This window comes from Halichoerus grypus, chromosome 12, assembly GCF_964656455.1.
Source record: "Halichoerus grypus chromosome 12, mHalGry1.hap1.1, whole genome shotgun sequence".
Taxonomy (NCBI): Eukaryota; Metazoa; Chordata; class Mammalia; order Carnivora; family Phocidae; genus Halichoerus; species Halichoerus grypus.
Window position 1 is genome coordinate 95,489,674 of NC_135723.1, and position 18,264 is coordinate 95,507,937.

Genomic DNA, 18,264 nt, shown 5'->3' on the forward strand with positions numbered 1-18,264 from the left:
AGGATTTTGGAATCCATATTCATCAGGGATATCGGTCTGAATTTCCCCTTTTTGATGGGGTCTTTGCCCGGTTTGGGGATTAAGGTAATGCTGGCCTCATAGAATGAGTTTGGAAGTTTTCCTTCTGTTTCTGTTTTTTGAAACAGCTTCAGTAGAATAGGTATTATTTCTTCTTTGAATGTTTGGTAGAATTCCCCAGGGAATCCATCAGGCCCTGGACTCTTGTTTTTTGGGAGGTTTTTGATCACTGCTTCAATCTCGTTACTGGTTATTGGCCTATTCAGGTTGTCAATTTCTTCCTGTTTCAGTCTTGGCAGCTTATAGGTTTCGAGGAAGGCCTCCATTTCATTCAGATTGCTCAGTTTATTGGCATATAGTTGTTGATAATAATTTCTAATAATTGTTTCTATTTCCTTGGTGTTAGTCGTGATCTCTCCCCTTTCATTCATAATTTTATTAATTTGGGTCCTTTCTCTTTTCTTTTGGATAAATCTGGCCAGTGGTTTATCGATCTTATTAATTCTTTCAAAGAACCAACTTCTAGTTTCATTGATCTGAACTACTGTGTTTCTGGTTCCTAATTCATTGATTTCTGCTCTAATTTTAATTATTTCTCTTCTAATGCATGGCTTAGGCATCGTTTGTTGCTTTTTCTCTAGTTCTTTAAGGTGTAGAGTTAGTTGGTGAATTCGGGATTTTTCTATTTTTTTGAGTGAGGCTTGGATGACTATGTATTTCCCCCTTAGGACCGCCTTTGCAGTATCCCATAGGTTTTGGACCGATGTGTTTTCATTCTCATTGATTTCCATGAATTGTTTAAGTTCTTCTTTGATTTCCTGGTTGACCCAAACATTCTTGAGCAGAGTGGTCTTTAGCTTCCAAGTGTTTGAATTTCTGCCAAATTTTTTCTTGTGATTGAGTTCTAGTTTTAAAGCACTGTGGTCTGAGAATATGCAGGGAATAATCTCAATCTTTTGGTATCGGTTGAGACCTGATTTGTGACCCAGTATATGGTCTATTCTGGAGAAAGTTCCATGTGCGCTCGAGAAGAATGAGTATTCTGTTGTTTTAGGGTGGAATGTTCTGTAAATGTCTATGAGGTCTATCTGGTCCAGTGTATCATGCAAAGCTCTTGTTTCCTTGTTGATTTTCTGCTTAGATGATCTGTCCATTGCTGAGAGTGGAGTATTGAGGTCTCATACAATTAACATATTGTTATCAATATGACTCTTTATTTTGGTTAACAGTTGGCTTATGTAGATGGCTGCTCCCTTGGTGGGGGCATAGATATTTACAATTGTTAGATCTTCTTGTTGGATAGACCCTTTAAGAATGATATAGTGTCCTTCTGTGTCTCTAATTACAGACTTTAGTTTAAAATCTAATTTGTCTGATCTAAGAATTGCTACCCCAGCTTCCTTTTGAGGTCTGCTGGCATGGAAGATGGATCTCCATCCCTTCACTTTCAGTCTGGATGTATCTTTAGGTTTAAAATGAGTCTCTTATAGGCAGCATATGGATGGGTCCTGTCTTTTTATCCAATCTGCAACCCTGTGCCGTTTTATGGGAGCGTTTAGGCCATTCACGTTGAGAGTGATTATTGAAAGATATGAATTAATTGTCATCATGTTGCCTGTGAAGACGTTATTTTTTTAGATTGTCCCTGTAAATTCCTGTTGTAGATCACTCTTGGGGTCTTTCTCCTTTTATAGAACCCCCCTTAATATTTCTTGCAGGGCCGGCTTAGTGATCACATATTCTTTCAGTTTCTGCCGGTCATGGAAGCTCTGCATCTCCCCATCCATTCTAAATGACAGCCTTGCCGGATAAAGTATTCTTGGCTGCATGTTATTCTCATTTAGTACCCTGAATATGTCTTGCCAGGCCTTTCTGGCTTGCCAGGTCTCTGTGGATAGGTCTGACGTTATTCTGATGTTCCTCCCTTTGTACGTAAGGAATCTCTTCCCCCTAACTGCCCTTAAGATGGTTTCCTTGGTTCTAAGATTTGCAAGTTTTACTATTACATGCCGGGGTGTTGGCCTGTTTTCCTTGATCTTGGGAGGGGTCCTCTCTGCCTCTAGGACGTGAATGTTTGTTTCATTCCCCAGATTAAGGAAGTTCTCAGCTACGATTTGCTCAAATACATCTTCTAGTCCTCTCTCTCTCTCCACTCCCTCCGGGATTCCAATTATTCTGACATTGGAACGCTTCATGGTGTCACTTATTTCTCTGATTCTATTTTCATGGATTCTGAGTTGTTTTCCCCTGGTCTCCTCTTTTCCCTTTTCATCTATTATATTGTCTTCCAGGTCGCTTATTCATTCTTCTGCCTCAGTTACCCTAGCTGTTTGATTATCTAGATTGGATTGGATCTCATTGATAGCATTTTTAAGTTCTGCCAATTCAGCTTTCATTTCTGCCCTTAGAGACTCTATGTTGCCATTAATTGATTTCTCCATTCTAGCCATTGTCTTCACAATTGCTAGCCTGAATTCCATCTCTGACATCTTGGTTATATCTGCATCCATTTGTAAATCTGCAGTGTAAGTCATGATCTCTGAGTCTTTTCTATTTTGGGGGCTCCTCCTCCTAGTCATTCTGTTGATGGGTGTTTGAGGGAATGTTTAGAGTCCAAATTATTGACCAGAACCCAAGCAAGATGCACCTGTTTTCTAGGGACCTTAGGGTTGCTGGCCTCTTGTTTTCCCAGCCTGTCTTCTAGGGGAGGGGCCTGCTGCGCTGTTACTGAGGCAACCCTGTTTGGGCGGAGTTGCCCTGCCCCCTGTGGTGGGGGATGGGCTCAGCGGGAATCAGTTTTTGGGGCTTTTGTTCTCTGGCGGCTCTCCCTGGCGGCTTTCCGCGTCTCTTCCGCAAGTCAGAGCAGAAGAGACCCTTTCCAACCCTCTACCTCAGAGCAGAGAGATCGCAGTCTGTTCTTCAGTGAGCTCTCCAGGCCACACTGTCTCCGTTTCTGTCCGTGCTGCTATAAACTGCAGCGGCCTGGGTTGTGCGCCCCTCCACAGCACCCCCAGTCCTGCCTCCAGGTCGGGGCATGTCTCTGCCCTTTGTGCTTCTAAAACCGCCAGCTGCCCCCAGTTTGCAGGTGCGACCCCGCCGCTCTGGGTTTCTGCCCTGGGGGCTGCCCTAAAGTCCTTTCCCCTCCGCTACCGGTCTGCAAGTCTGTGCCCCGTCCCCAGCGCGCGAGGCTGTTGCTCACCGGTGGTGTAGGATCCCCACGGCCAGGCACCCTCCCGCTGCCGTTTATCCTCCGAAATCTGCCTGCGGAATCAGGGCTCCCCGCTTCGTACCTCAAAACCAACCGCCTGCAATATTCTGTTTGTAGAGATCCAGATCTTCTTACATCTCAGGCTGATTTCGTGGGTGTTCAGAGTGGTCTGGTAGATATCCAGCTCAATTCTGGGGACCAGTTGAAATAGGGTCCCCTACTCCTCCACCATCTTTCGCCTCTCAGGTCTTTTTTTTTTAAAGATTTTATTTATTTGAGAGAGAGAGAGAGAGCGCACAAGTGGGGGGAGGGGCATATTCCCCACTAAGCAAGGAGTCTGACGCAAGCTGGATCCCAAGACCCTGAGATCACGACCTGAGCTGAAGTCAGACACTTAGCCAACTGAGCCACCCAGGTGCCCCAGCTTAGGTCTTGATCTCAGGTTGTGAGTTTGGGCCCTGTGTTGGGCTCCATGTTGGGCATGTAGCCCAATGGAAAAAAAATCACAAATCCTATGTATGAAACAGAAAGGGCACCCTAATGAACCAAGAACAATGTGTATAGGAAGAATCAACTTTAAACTCTTAGGAAGGAAAAAATAAAGTCATTAAAATTAAAAAAAGAAAAATCAGGCAGATGGGATAAATGTTAACCTGGTGTTAGTCATAGAATAAATGTACAATTATAATATAGTCATGAAAAAGTCTATCACATGGTGAAGAGAGAAAAAGAAAAACATCTGAAAGGGTAATTAAGGGACATAAGTTGATCGACTACACTTTGAATAAAAGACCCACAAGGTCTAGACACAGTGAAATGTAGAGGATGGAGAAAAGACAACAGTCGAAGAGATAATTGTTAAGAATTTACATTCATTGAGAATTTTTATTTATCCTATTCTGTTATCTGGATACATTTTTTATCCAAAGATTCATACATTCTTCAGTAATGGAAAATACTTCATTTTGCTTGAGTGTACATTTATGTTTATTTTTTTGTGCTCCTTAAGTGGAATGCATTTTTTTTTTCTTAACCATTTAAGGACTTAGGTCTATTTTGAATTCTGAAACATTTTTGCTGAAATCTCTTCAAATACTGTTTCTTCACTATTCTCTCCATTCTTTTGCTCTGGAAACTTTATCATGTCTAAGTTTAGCCACTCAATCTGTTATTCATGTCTCAAGATTGCACTTTGAAAATGGTAGCCCTTTGTTTGTCTGCATTAACATCTGCATGGGTTCTTAAATGTGACCTTCCAGTACACTTTTTTTCTCTTTAATGTGAGGCCTGGAAACTATCTTCCTTATTGGTTATAAAATTATGTAGCTTTATGTCTTATTTCAAATATCTGTGCTTGATCTATTTTATACACTCATTTTTTATGGCTACCTTGTTCATTTTTCTTAATTTATCAAGCATTTCAGTAATTATTATTAATTAATTTATTATTTATTTATTTATTATAAATTTATTAATTTATAGGAGCATCCTAACCATCCTTAGTCTTTGGAAGATTGTGCTATACGTTTATTACATCCTGAATGAATTCAAAGCTAATTGTTTACTTTGTTTTTCCTCATTAGCAGAACTTATTTTCCCCAAAATGTGTTTAGGCTCATATTCTGAGTGAAAGATTTTTTGTTGTTAGAATTGTTTTTATTTTTATTTGCCTTTTCCAACTTTTCTTTTTTTCTGTCTTGTGATTTTGAATTTTTGTTGTTCTTCACCCAGCTCTATGGGCCCTGCATATATAATATATAATATGTAATATATAATACAAGAGTGTCTCAGACTCTGGTGATCTAATGAGAAAGCCAGGAAGCATACTGACTTCTTTGTAGTCACCTTATCCAGCTGCCCAATAGTTGTTTTATACCTCCTTTTATACCCAAGCCCTTAGTTTCAAGCAATCGTATTAGTATATCCTATCTCCCAAAACTTGCCTTGACTCCGTAAGAGCTGAGCTCCAGGTATAACATTCTGCCTTCATACTTGGAGCATACATGTTTCTGATTCATTTCTGGTGTTGCAAAAATGATCTCATTTTAAACTCTGGCTATTTGGGGGTTTGTATTTTATATTTTGATTTCTCATCTCCACGTGTTAGGAATTCCTCTTGAGCACAGATCTTTCTTCTTAACTAATATACAACCAATAGTGTAATACAATGATAAAATTGTTAGTGTCAATTATTATTGTTAATAATATTTCTGGGAGAAAATAGAAATTAGTGGAAGCAGAGGTAAGTGAAAGAGAATCTGACTCTATTTCCTTATTATCTTCAGCTGATTATTGTTTACAATGAATTTCAAGAAATGACATTTCTTCTATTTTTGAAACGTAGCCAGAGACCCCAATTTTTATGTGAAGTCTACTAATTGTTAATATTGGTCAATAACTAAATTTATTAGGTATCTCTAAAAGCCAAATGTACAGATCAACATCACAGACTTTGGACTAGATTAGATCCATGAATTACTGACTTGTGGCCTCTGCATAAATTCTTACTCTGTATGAATGTATCATTCCTTTTTCCTTTTCTACCACTCAGCTCCAAAATTCCTGTGCTAAGTGCAGCAATGTACCCATCTGTGAAAAGACCATGGGAAGCAATCAGACATAGATCACAGAAGTCATCCTGCTGGGATTCCAGGTTGACCCCAAACTTGAAGTTTTCCTCTTTGGGTTCTTCTTGCTATTCTATAGCCTCACTCTGATGGGAAACGGGCTCATCCTGGGGCTCATCTGGCTGGACTCCAGACTGCACACCCCCATGTACTTCTTCCTCTCAAACCTGGCCATTGTTGACATGGCCTATGCCTCAAGCATTGTCCCCAAGATGCTGGCAAATCTTATAATGCAGATGAAAACCATCTCCTTTGTTCCATGCTTACTTCAGACATTTTTGTATTTGACATTTGCTGTCACAGAGTGTATGAGTTTGGTAGTAATGTCCTATGATCGGTATGTGGCTATCTGCCATCCCCTACATTACACTGTCATCATGAGCTGGAGGATATGCACTATCTTGGCTGCCACTTGCTGGATATTCAGCTTCCTCTTAGCTCTGATCCATATTACTCTCATTCTGAGGTTGCCCTTTTGTGGGCCACAAAAAATCAACCACTTTTTCTGTCAAATCATGTCAGTATTCAAATTGGCCTGTGCTGACACTAGACTCAACCAAATTGTTCTCTTTGCGGGCTCTGTGTTTGTTTTAGTAGGGCCCCTCTGCTTGGTGCCTGTGTCCTATATGCGCATCCTGTTTGCCCTCCTGAGGATCCAGTCTGGGGAGGGCCGCAGGAAGGCCTTCTCCACCTGTTCCTCCCACCTCTGCGTGGTGGGGCTCTTCATTGGCAGCGCCATTGTTATGTATATGGCCCCTAAATCCAGCCATTCTCAGGAACAAAGAAAGATTCTATCATTGTTTTATAGTCTTTTCAACCCTATGCTAAACCCACTGATCTACAGCCTGAGGAATGCAGAGGTGAAGGGTGCCCTGAGGAGATTTCTGAGGAAGAAGTCATCAGTGTGAGGGCTGGTTTGGAGTATTCCAAGACTGTGAGCTTTAACACATGGTTCTGGGTCCTTGAATGCCCTTTTGAGTCCCTTAATTTAACAAACCCAGTACTCTTTATCTTTGGATTTCTTATAAAATGAGAATATAAATACTCTTACACTTTAAGCCATTGATACAAAACCTGAGATAAACATTATGAAACAGAAAATCACAGTCTAATCCTATTCATGAACAGAGATGCAAATATCTTAAAGAAAATATTAGTAAAATAAGTCCACAAAATAATATTGCATTTTGATAAAGTTTTATCCTCCAAATGCAAGAATTATTTAACATTAAAACAATGAAAATAATTTGCCACATTAACAAATTAAAGGATATATATCAGTAGATCCAAGAGAGTGTTTGACAAAATTCAACATCAATTCATGGTAAAACTCTTTAAAACCTAGTATACAATCTACAAAAAAAACAAAAGAACACATATAATAGATATAATACTTACTGGTGAAATGCTAACACCTTTCCCTGTAAGCTAAAAAGTAAGACAAAGATGTAGACTCTCACCACTTGTTTTCCTTGTTTTGACCTTTTTGCTAGAGACCCTGAAGAGTACAGTTAGAGAATAAGAAGAAACATACACATTTGTGCACACACACACACATTTGAGAAGGAATAAACGAATTGTGATTATATACAAAATAACATGATTACATATGTAGGAAATCCAAATTATAAGAAAGTTTAGCAAAGTAGCTTGATACAAAATCAATATGAACATCAATTATACATTTTTATATAACAAATAATTAAAATGAAATTTTACAAAATGCTGGTATAGACTACAGGACTTACTTTTCAAATGCTTAGGAATAAATTTAACAAACCATATACAAAAACTATAAAGATATAATTAGAAAAATTTATTGAGTCCCTATGACAACTAAATACACAGATAATACAACATGTGATATGCTGACTTCTTGGACTAGGAAACATAATATTACAAAGATTCGGTCTCCTCAAACTGATTAATATATTTCATGTAATCCTAATCAATATCCCACAATATTCCAGTTGTGTGGGTATGTGCAGAACTTCACAAGCTGATTCTAAAATGCAAAGGGCCAAACACTATTAAAAAAGATAAAGGACAAGTTGGGGGAGTATTTAATTCTCCAGATAATAAAGTGTAATATAAAGTGCCAGTAAGTAAAACAGTGTGTCATTCATCCAGGCATTGACCAATAAATAAACTGAACAGAATACAAAGCATAGAAGCAGATTCATGACTTTATAAAATGACACTTGCTATATTAGGGATGTGGCATGGCAGTTCGGTGGGGAAAGGAGAGGCTTTGCAGAGACCAGCATATTTCAGAGTCTCACCTGTCTGGACTAGGTGACTTTCTACCATATCACTCCAGCTTATCTTTGTATCCAAATCACTTTACAGAATAAACAGACTTTAGGAATAAAGGCAGAATGAAGATTTTTTCTTTCCTGGACATACGGTAGATGAGTCATTTTCAGATGTTTTGGTGGTAGAATTTTCTGACATATCAATATTTAAAACTGATTAAGAAGCAAAGAGAAACTTTTTTTGTCTGTCTTTCCCTCTTTATCAAAAAGGAAGATCTTTTCTGGAATTACTCCCCCTCAGCAGATTTTTCCTGGTATTCCACTGGCAAAAACTGGGCAAAATGGTCATCTCTAAACAGTCTCTGACAAAGAGGATGAAATTGAGAGTTTGACAGATCCATTATGGTTTAATCCCCTATGGCTCAGAGTGAGAGCCACTTTCTCTGATAAGTTTACTACTTAATACCTCAAGAATATCAGTACTAGCTCAGCAAGGAAGGGGTAATGGCCATAGGGCAGACAACTAACAGTATCTGCTAAGTGGTTCAAGTTGTGAAGCAAGACTTCATGAATCTTAAGTAGGAAATTAAATGTGCTAATTTTCTGATCCTTCAGCTTTAGGAATCCAACTGATACTTTCTCACAATAAGGCATAATGTTTAAAACCTAAATTAGAGGCTACAACCTCTAAATATAATGAAAAATTATTGTTATATCAAAGAGATTGTATTAAGAATCTTATAAGATTAAAAAATTCTGAATTAGAATAATTTGGTTACATACTAGGTACTTTTCCTTCTGCTAGATTAAAAAATATATATACTTAAAAATAGCATGAGAAGTATGAATCAATTTTCATTAAAATGTTATCTGTTTATCCTTCCCTCCTTATATTTCTCTAAGCACACAGAGATATGTGGGAGTCCACTAACCAAATGTGTGGGTAATGTATTTTTCTGAACTGCTTATTTTCATTTGGGGAAAATATTTTTTTACACAAAATAAAAAGTCAAAATACTTTCCTAAAATATCATGTGATTACATTTTATTAGCCCTGAATCCGATTTACTTGAAGAAATCTCTGGGATACTGAGCTATAGTAGTTACTTCAGAGTGCTTTGATATGGAATAATTTTAGATTTTTTCTTTGTACTTTTCAGGATTGCTTTATTTTTCACATATGGAGCTCATTTCCTTTTTACAACAAAAATAATTCCATTTTTTTTTTTTCCTCTAAAAGTGGGTGGAGAGAGGCTGGTAAAGAAGCATGAAGACTTTTAAGAAAGAAGGTAACATGAGTGCAGCCCTCCTGTTTACCACTAGGATCTGAGCAAAGGAAATGCAGATTTGTCTCTATCAGTTGTATCCCTTAGTGTCTGACCATTATTGGTCTATAATAAACATCTGATTAGGGAAGATAGTGGTGGTAAGCACCCACTCTGATCCTGAGCAGGGTACAATGCAATGTTGTTGTCCCATTGATCAGCCCAACCATGGAGACGCAATTTCTGGAAAAGTCTACGGGTGGAAGAAAGAGAAACACCACCACACTTGAAGCCCATTCATCCGCAACACATCAGCTGTGGCAAAAGTTTGTATAGAAAACTCTTTATTAGGCCAATATTTTCCCTCACCCAATTTCTAAGCAGGAAGTATATGGCAACTAAATGCTTCTAGGTATAAGTGATAAAGGTGATGTTAACAAATTACCTTGTTTTTCCCTCCACTTGGACTCTTACTCCCTCTTCCTAAGGTTTTCACAATCTCTTAATCCCCATCAGCCACCTCAAATAATATATCCATCCTTCAGGAGATTTCCATTCTCCTTCTATCTGGACTGGTTGCTTCCTGGCAATTTCATCTGCCTTTACCCTGTGTTATATTTCTTAGTTCATTAATCTCGTCTTTCTCTTTCTTGGTTTACTCTCCTTGTTTTTATGGAGCACCTCCTTCAGTTGATCATACACTTAGAAAGGTTTATCATGACAAAAGTGCTGAAAACAATCATAACCACTTCTCATTTCTCATCACTTATACTATTTTATCTTCTTCAAATACCATGTTGAAATTCTATGTGCTATGTGAACAGAAAGAAAGACAAGACTCAAGCTCTCTGAAGGAGGATTTTCTGTCTCAGAGATGGCAAAATATTAAAATGATATTCAGGTGCAGCTGTAGGTATTGTATTTGTGATCTGTAAACACCTCTCTCTAAACTGACACTCTTTAATAAAGGTCCATCACTAAGGAGAGAGCCACGTATGCTTTGTAACACTTATTCTTACTAAAGTATTAATCACTATGAATATTGATAATAAGTCTAAGACTCTTCGTAAGAAATGCTTTTGCTTTCTCCACTTCAAAGATTAGAGACAAAAAATTAGAGACAAACCATGACATCTCTTTGTATCCACAATATGCTGTGTTAAATATCATCATTCAACCAAAAGAAATAAAAGTGGTAAATATACATAATTTTTTTAAGAGGGAGGGGCAGAGAGAGAGGGAGAGAGAACCTTAAGCAAACTTCACACCCTGCATGGAGCTCGACGTAGGGCTCAATCTCACAACCCTGAGATCATTACCTGAGCTGAAGTCAAGAGTAAGATGGACATTTAACCGACTGAGCCACCCAGGCACTGCTAAATATGTATATTTGAATGAGCATACACCAACATATTATCCTTGGTTCTATCTGGGTATTGGTGAGTGAAATTTATTTTTCTGTAATAATCTTTTTTTCCTTGTAAAATACAGGAAATACAAACAATAAAAAAATAAGAAAATTATAAAATTATTTAAGTACAACTTTGAAAGATGTTATCATAAGTGCTTTTAGTCTTCCGGAGAAGGGAGACCAATTTGGGTTTGGATAGCTGAAGAGAGCACCCTGAGTGCTTTGAAGGATTGTTATTATATTTGAAGTCAAATGGGTACTACAAGGACAAAATTGACTTGGAACAAGGAAAAGCATTTCAAGAGTGGGAGCTATGGAGGAGTAGTACTTGATTAAAGTGGAGTGTCTTGAAGAATGAGAAGGTATGTGGAGTGAGGCTCTTTCCAACACAGATTATTTTAAGAAAAGAAATAACATCAATATCCTCCCCCTTAAATATATTTTTTCTGCTTTCCAATAGATTAAGTATACTACTTTTATTTTGAAGTGACTTTTCTACCAAAGTTTAAGAAATAAGACTCTACATGGACACTCTGGAAGTTAGAAGTGGAAGGACTTTACAATCATCAAACATCATTTAGCACATGAGGTGGCGGGGAGAGAGATTCTTTTTTTTTAAGATTTTATTTATTTATTTGAGAGAGAGAGAGCACCAGTTGGGGGGGGGGTGGGAGGGAGGAGCAGAGGAACAGAGAGAAGCAGACTCCCCGCTGAGCAGGGAGCCTGATGCGGGGCTCAATCCCAGGACCCCAGGATCATGACCTGAACCAAAGGCAGACGCTTAACTGACTGAGCCACCCAGGCACCCTCCACCCTTTTTTTTCTTTTCAAATATTTTATTGAGATTCATTTTAACTGTAGGCCTTAACCCAGAATGAAGAAATAAAAATGTGATCCAGAAATCTTGAGAAGTTTGAAATGGAGACCAAACTAAAGAAAATTAAGGGAGAATTATATCTAAACTGCCAAGTCAAGAATACTAGTAAGTGAGAAATGTGCAGTGATTTCCTGGCAACGATATTTCTCCACTGGGAGAAAGCTGTTTCTCTGGATTGTGTATTAAGAGGGTCCATGGCGCCCCTACCATGAGACATCAAGAAATCACAGTCTCTCTTCTATAAACAGGAAGAATTACAGAGTGGAGCAGTTTTAAGCCTGGTAAAATATATATGGAGAGAAATTAGTTTATGACAGGACCTTGAATTTTTTATTTTCTGTGGCAGGGTCTTGCATAGTTTAGAGACATCCTGGTCTCACCCAATCCCAAGCAAACATAAATCCCAAACAAATGCACATTAAAACTTCCGGGGGACACTGAAAGATCAAAATGAATACACGTGGGAAATGCATTTATTGGTTCACCTGCTGATAGGAAAGTAGCAAACTCTTTAAATCTCTCTGAGGAGAATGTGAGTGGATGTAATGCCACAGGGTTCTGTCCCCTGAATCATTATTTGTGTCTGTGAGGATGGAGCTGGGTTCAAATGATGACAGAACAAAGCCCTAGCTTGCAGAAGCGAAGCCATCATCAGGTTCTGCCATGAGAACTGTGAATGCGGGCTTCACCTCCTGATGAGGTCTCGTTAGACAAGGGACTCATTCCTGGTCCTTCCCTGTGAGATTTCTTCTAAACCCAAGGCCACATTTGAAGAAAAGAACACAGATTATACCACTGTAAGTAAACGTGGTTCATTAGCCGTAGGAAGGGGTTTGCAGGTGAGAAATGGGAAAAGGGGGCTGGGAATGAAATCACTGGCTCTGGGTATTAGTGACTAAATGCCTTTCACGTGTGGCCCTAAGCCTATCTTCATAACTAGGGCCCTGATGGGGACCTCTAGGTACCGCTACTAATTCCCATGGTGTAGCCACGATGCCTCTGACCCTCTAAGACCCTCGGTCCATATTCTCCTCATCGTCCTCATGTGGCAGCTCTTGGCTTTGTCATGACCGTGTCAGAGAAGAGGCATCAGCTAACCATCCAGTAGGATATGATCTGACTGACGAAAGGCTTACAAAGAAATTTAGGGGGTCACGTGGCCCAGATGCGTCTTCTTACAAATAAAAAATTCTGAAGTCGGAGGTAAGTGGTTACTTGCCCTAAGACCTGTCTTCCTTCCCTGCCTTGTTAACTGCCTGCCCCAGCAGATGCTCAGAAATATTGTCTGCCCCAACAGGACCCACTTGTCGCTTGCCTGGGAGAGAGATGGCATCTCTTACAGGGGAAACCCAGGTCTGTTGGTGTGCAGATTTCTCTTTTGTTCCTTGTTTTAGCAGAGAAGTATTGCGATTCTTAACATGTTTCCTTATGATTATCTAATCCAGAAGTTACTCTGTGTGATGGTTTTCAAATCCCTAATATATTGTTAGGAACTTATTAAGTGTCTTATGTGAGTTAACTCATGAGGTTTATTGTTCACCCCATTTTGTAGCTGGTAGAGCTGAGGACCGGAGAAGCTCAGAGAGGTCACAAAACTACCATGCGGCAAAGTCAGGGTTTGAACCCAGGCAGGGGGGCTCAGAATCCATGTTTGTTCGTTGCACTCTGCTACTCGTTAAGATCAAGCTGAGTCTTGAAGTAAGTATTAGAGATGATAAGTAATTTCTGAGTAAGTGTGGAAATTGGACAAATGTGTGCTGCCCCAGAACACCATCTTTGACGGCCCAGGGCTCTCACTCAGAGTGATCAATAGAACCTCTCAGTGTAGGTCAGTGCTAAATATCCAAAGTACAGCCTTCTTTCCTGTCAAGAGATTTTTGAGTTTTAAAACCTGTGTTTTCCTCTTCAACCAGGAGTGAGTTTCCTTTAAAGGACTTTTCCATTTCTTTAAAATCCTTTTGAAAATTAGTTTTTAAAAATCAGCATATAAAAACATTAACAGAAATGAAAGTAAAATGGTGTGTTTATTTGTTTATTATTAAATTATTTATTATTTATTTATTTGGTGTGTTTTCTATTTAAAGTCAAAAAATAACCAAAAGAAAAGACAAAATAAATGTGAAAAGGTTTACAATACCATGATTTTGTTAGATCTCTAATCCTGATGATTTGGACTCTTTCTTGAAATTTGTGGTCTTATTAATACTGTTAATAACAATTAACATTTATATAACTCCTAATATATGCCGGTTTAGTGGTCATTATCCTTCACATCAGTCCTTTTAGACACCTGTTGTCACTATTTTATGGATGAAAACAATGAGGCGGTGACTAGAGTAAGTGGCTCCAGGTCCTACCATTCACCTTGCAGAATGGAGATTGGAACGATGCTCTGACCAGCACTGTTAACACTGTTAACCATGCTGTTTTCATCCTGGTTCAGGGATCTTGCTGTTTTCAGTCCCTGTGAATTTTCATGCTATGGAAGAATGGAGAAATGTATCCATGAAATGTCCCTTATTCTGCACACTGAAGACTTTTCTTTAATATGTAGCTGGAGCGGACACTTAAGTAATTTGAGATCTCTCTCTCTCTTTTTTGTTATCTGCCCCAGGCTTTTTCTCAGAGGAAAAAAACAAATCTGGCTTCTTGAACTGTGAAATTCAAAGTGCAAAATCATGCCAATATTTAAAAGGAAATAATGCTTTCACCTTATCTTGTATTTTTCTACTTTCTTTGTTCTCAACAAATGAGCTGATCGACAATCAGTGTGTGCTGTAGAGTGGTCTCCTTGTGACCTTCCTACAGAACTGTACAAAGGTGAGATTGGCATCCAGTAGGACCTATAGTCTGTTAGCTCACATTTGACGAAACGAGTTGTTTCACTAAGAATTCCATTTGCCTCCTTCATTCCTGCCATTTTGGAAGTTAGTTACTGGTTTCTCTCAAAATATCTTAGGAAAAAGAATTACACATAAAACTCTATCATTCCAGCTTGTTTTAAGTATGAACTTTGATGAGTTAAACAATTCTAATCATTTGGGAAAGGGAAGCTAATGCCCGGCCTGATAGCTGAAGGATCCAAGTGTCTGCTGTCCTAGGTCACTGGCCTGGGTGCAGGAGTAACACAGGGACACATCACAGATCAGCCCCCCGGGCTTGCCCTTGGATCCACTCTCAGCATCCCATCTCAGGCCCAGACAGGCTTCCCTGGCCACGGGCTCTGTGCTCAGCCTGCCTGCCCATCCTCCTCAAGCTCGTATCACATTCACCTCCAGGAGGTCTCCTAGGACTCATCCAAAGGCGATCTTTGGAACAAAATTTAGTCTTTCGGCTTCCTGTGTCTTTATTAGCTCTAAAGACATGCATACAAGACTTTCTCTGAAAGCATGATCTCCTTTTCTGTCATTACTTGTGCCTTGCTTTCCATGGTGAAAGAATGTGTTTATTTCAGAAGAGCCTTAAAAATTTACAAAATGTCCATATTCCCAGAGGACTAGGGCATTAAGAGCTCTCTGAGCCCTCCTATTCGGCTTGATTTCCTGGGACCCATTAGCACAATATTCAGTCTGTCCACAACATGCCATATTCTGTTCAGACAGAATTTGTATTGTCCAGACAGTTGGACAGTTTCCTATTTCATATCTGCTAATTGGTAGTTCAGTCTACATCCTTTAACTGTGCTCTGCTTGCATGAATTTAAAAATAAGTCAGTAAGTCAAAAGTAGATCAGCCCATATAAAATCAGTAATATTTGAGTGACTTTGTAAGATATTTTACTGATCATAATTTGCTGCTATTTCTTGGGACCTCCAATGAATGTCCACACAGAACGTAGGAAGTTGGCTTAAGACAACCACTTCCTTTTAAGAGAAACACCAAATTCACAGAGACATAGACACATAAGTTCACATGAGAGCAAATGCCTCTCAAATTTGCAACTTCATTGCACTCTGCACAAACGTGTCTGCTAGTAAGCATGTTGGTCAACCACATGATTATAAACAAAGGGAATTCACAGAGGCAAACATTAGTATGCAACATTTGAGCAGTATCCAGGGAAAGAGGAGGCCTTCATGAACTGGCTTGGGATAAAAAGTTCCCACTAGTAAACAGGCTGGTCCTATGTGACTTTTTCTAAGATACTGATGGGAAGATTCCTAGCTGACAGGTAAATTCTCTGTCACTTCTGATTCTGCTTACGGTTTTATTGTTTTTATTGTTTTCAGTGTTTTGGTTTTTAACTACAAACCCCTAAAAGCTACATTGCAGATGAGGAAATTAAAAGGGCATCTCAATGTGCTTCTCTGAATGACAAAGGCCACTTTCTTTGACCTCTGCAACATCACAGCTCTGCCTGTGTCTTGTTCACATTTTGGTGAGTGTTGCAATAATTTTCAACCTAATTTATGATCTATTTCTACTTTTAGTCAGTAGAAGATCTTGTCTTTTTCTCTATTAGGACAATTCAGGGGGAAAAAATCTGTATAAAGAAAAATGAGATTGAGATTTTCAATTTCCCCTTTCCTGTCAAAGGTTAACTATTTTTCATAATGTAGTGATTGATTTCTCCCATATGAAGCTGTAAGAAAATCTGCTTTGATTTGAGATTCCTGTTAAAATTTGGTGAGGATTACTCTGAAGATGAGTAGGAATAATGTGCACCTTTAGTTGTATATTACATTGTAGATTTTTCCAAAATGAAAATATTTTGTTTTTTTTACCCCGGGTAATGCATAAAGTTTATTAAGGAAATGAGCAAATAAGCAAACAATTTATATAAAAAACAAATCATATAATCAATATAATAGTTAATCAATATCAACAGATAATCAATATAAACAGTTTCATGGTTAAAACAAAGAATTTTTATACATATATGTATGTAGGCACAAAAGACATGTGTATAAATATTTTTATATTAAAATATAAGTTGGATCATATTATATGCACATTTTTTTTACTTCATGTGGGAAAATTTTTCATTTCACTATATAAAGATTTATATTAACCTTTTTAATGGTTGCATTGCATCCTGTGTTATAAAAGTAGCCAAATATCTTAATCCATCTCCAACTTATAACCTTTATATCAGTTCCAAAATTTTTAAAATATAAGCAGGGTTATAATGAATATTTACAACTCTTAGTCACTATAGTTCTGGTACATTGGACTTTTTCTGTTCCCAGACCTCACTAAGTCCTTCCTGCCCAGGGATTTTGTCTTTACTGTTCCCTGAGCAAGGAGCAGTCTACTATGGCAATAGTTAGGGTGGACTCCCCTTCATCATTTGGACTCTACCCATGTGTCTCCTTGTTAGAAAGATTTTTCCTGACAATCCCATCTAAAGGACCTCCCTTCACACCAAGTGACTTTCAATCATATTACCCTGTTCATTTTCATCATTGTACTTTCCACTATGAACAAATATTTTACGACTTTGCTCCTGTTGTTTTAGGGATGGTAATCCACCATGATGTCTCCTTGCTCCTGGTCTGAAGAAATAGAGAAATAGACCCAGGAATCAGGTAGAAATTAAAAATATATGCTTTCTTAGTGAGGTTTATTGGAAAATATGATCTACAGCTTTAACAAAATGTCTCTCCAAATTAAAATCACAACCATTAGCCCACCTCCACTCCCTAAATGGGACAGTACATGCTCCTGTAGGCTTTAGCCTGAAAGAATAGAAATGCATATGACCAAAAAAGAGAGCAGAGAAGGGGTGTCCTCATTTCCCGTTTCCTGTTCTACAAATCCTATAAATAAGAGAGCAGGAGAGCGGCAGGTATCCTCCCGTGTTTCCCTCCAGGGGGAGAGAGATTTCTCCCCTAAATGGAAACATGAAGAGTAGATGACAAGTACACCACCCAGCTTCTTCAATATCTGTATCCCCTTCAGAATGCATCTACTTTCCCTATGCTGTTCTTCCAGAGTTTAAAAGAGAGGCTGGAACAGATGATGCACGCAAGGAATATGTGTTAAAGAATTATTGAAATAGAAATTTAAATTGTAAAAAACTACTCACATACTCCATTTTCAAAGTTGATAAGAGGGGGACATTGGTACATTTTTCGTGCAGGGAAGCTGGCCATAGGTATCACAAGCTTTGAAATGTCTATATATTTTAGCACCTGCAATTTGACTTTTAGAATATATCCTAAATAATCATGAACATAGACAAAACTTCAGTTTGAAAGAATATTTATCTTGATGCTAATAAGAGAAATAAGAACCCCAAATTTTTCAACAATAAGAAATTAAATAAATTGTAATATAATAGAATATTGCATTAGTTTTAAATAATACCTGTAAAATATTACTTTTAATACAAGAAAAATGTTCATTATATTAAGGGAAATGTTAGTTAAAAATAGTCTCTATAATATAATCCTGATTTTAAAATATGACTTTGAGGATTCAAGTTTTTACAAAGAAAAAAAATGAAATTATTTGTAAAATATTCTGTTGGATTTGAAACTACAGCCTAATTTGAAAGTAAAGATAGTTCTCAGGTTGTTTCTGGGAACAATGTGAAGAGAGTGTAAAGGGACAGCAAGCACCAGTTTACATGGTTTCAAGGCATAATGTCACCATCTGGCT

The 18,264-nt window shown here is 38.2% G+C and overlaps 2 protein-coding genes and 1 long non-coding RNA gene across 3 annotated transcripts in view; all 3 read left to right on the forward strand.

The window, feature by feature from the left end:
* Nucleotides 1-18,264, forward strand: part of LOC118532568 (olfactory receptor 2A2-like) — a 220,561-nt gene that overhangs the window by 167,796 nt on the left and 34,501 nt on the right.
* LOC118532573 (olfactory receptor 2A12) lies at nucleotides 5,829-6,761 on the forward strand. Its single transcript, XM_036087248.2, is given in 1 exon segment — nucleotides 5,829-6,761. A coding segment is annotated over 1 exon segment (933 nt).
* Nucleotides 13,223-17,189, forward strand: LOC118532566 (uncharacterized). Its single transcript, XR_013443019.1, has 4 exons — nucleotides 13,223-13,359; nucleotides 14,276-14,481; nucleotides 15,891-16,039; nucleotides 17,120-17,189. It is a non-coding gene; the product is annotated as an uncharacterized LOC118532566 (long non-coding RNA).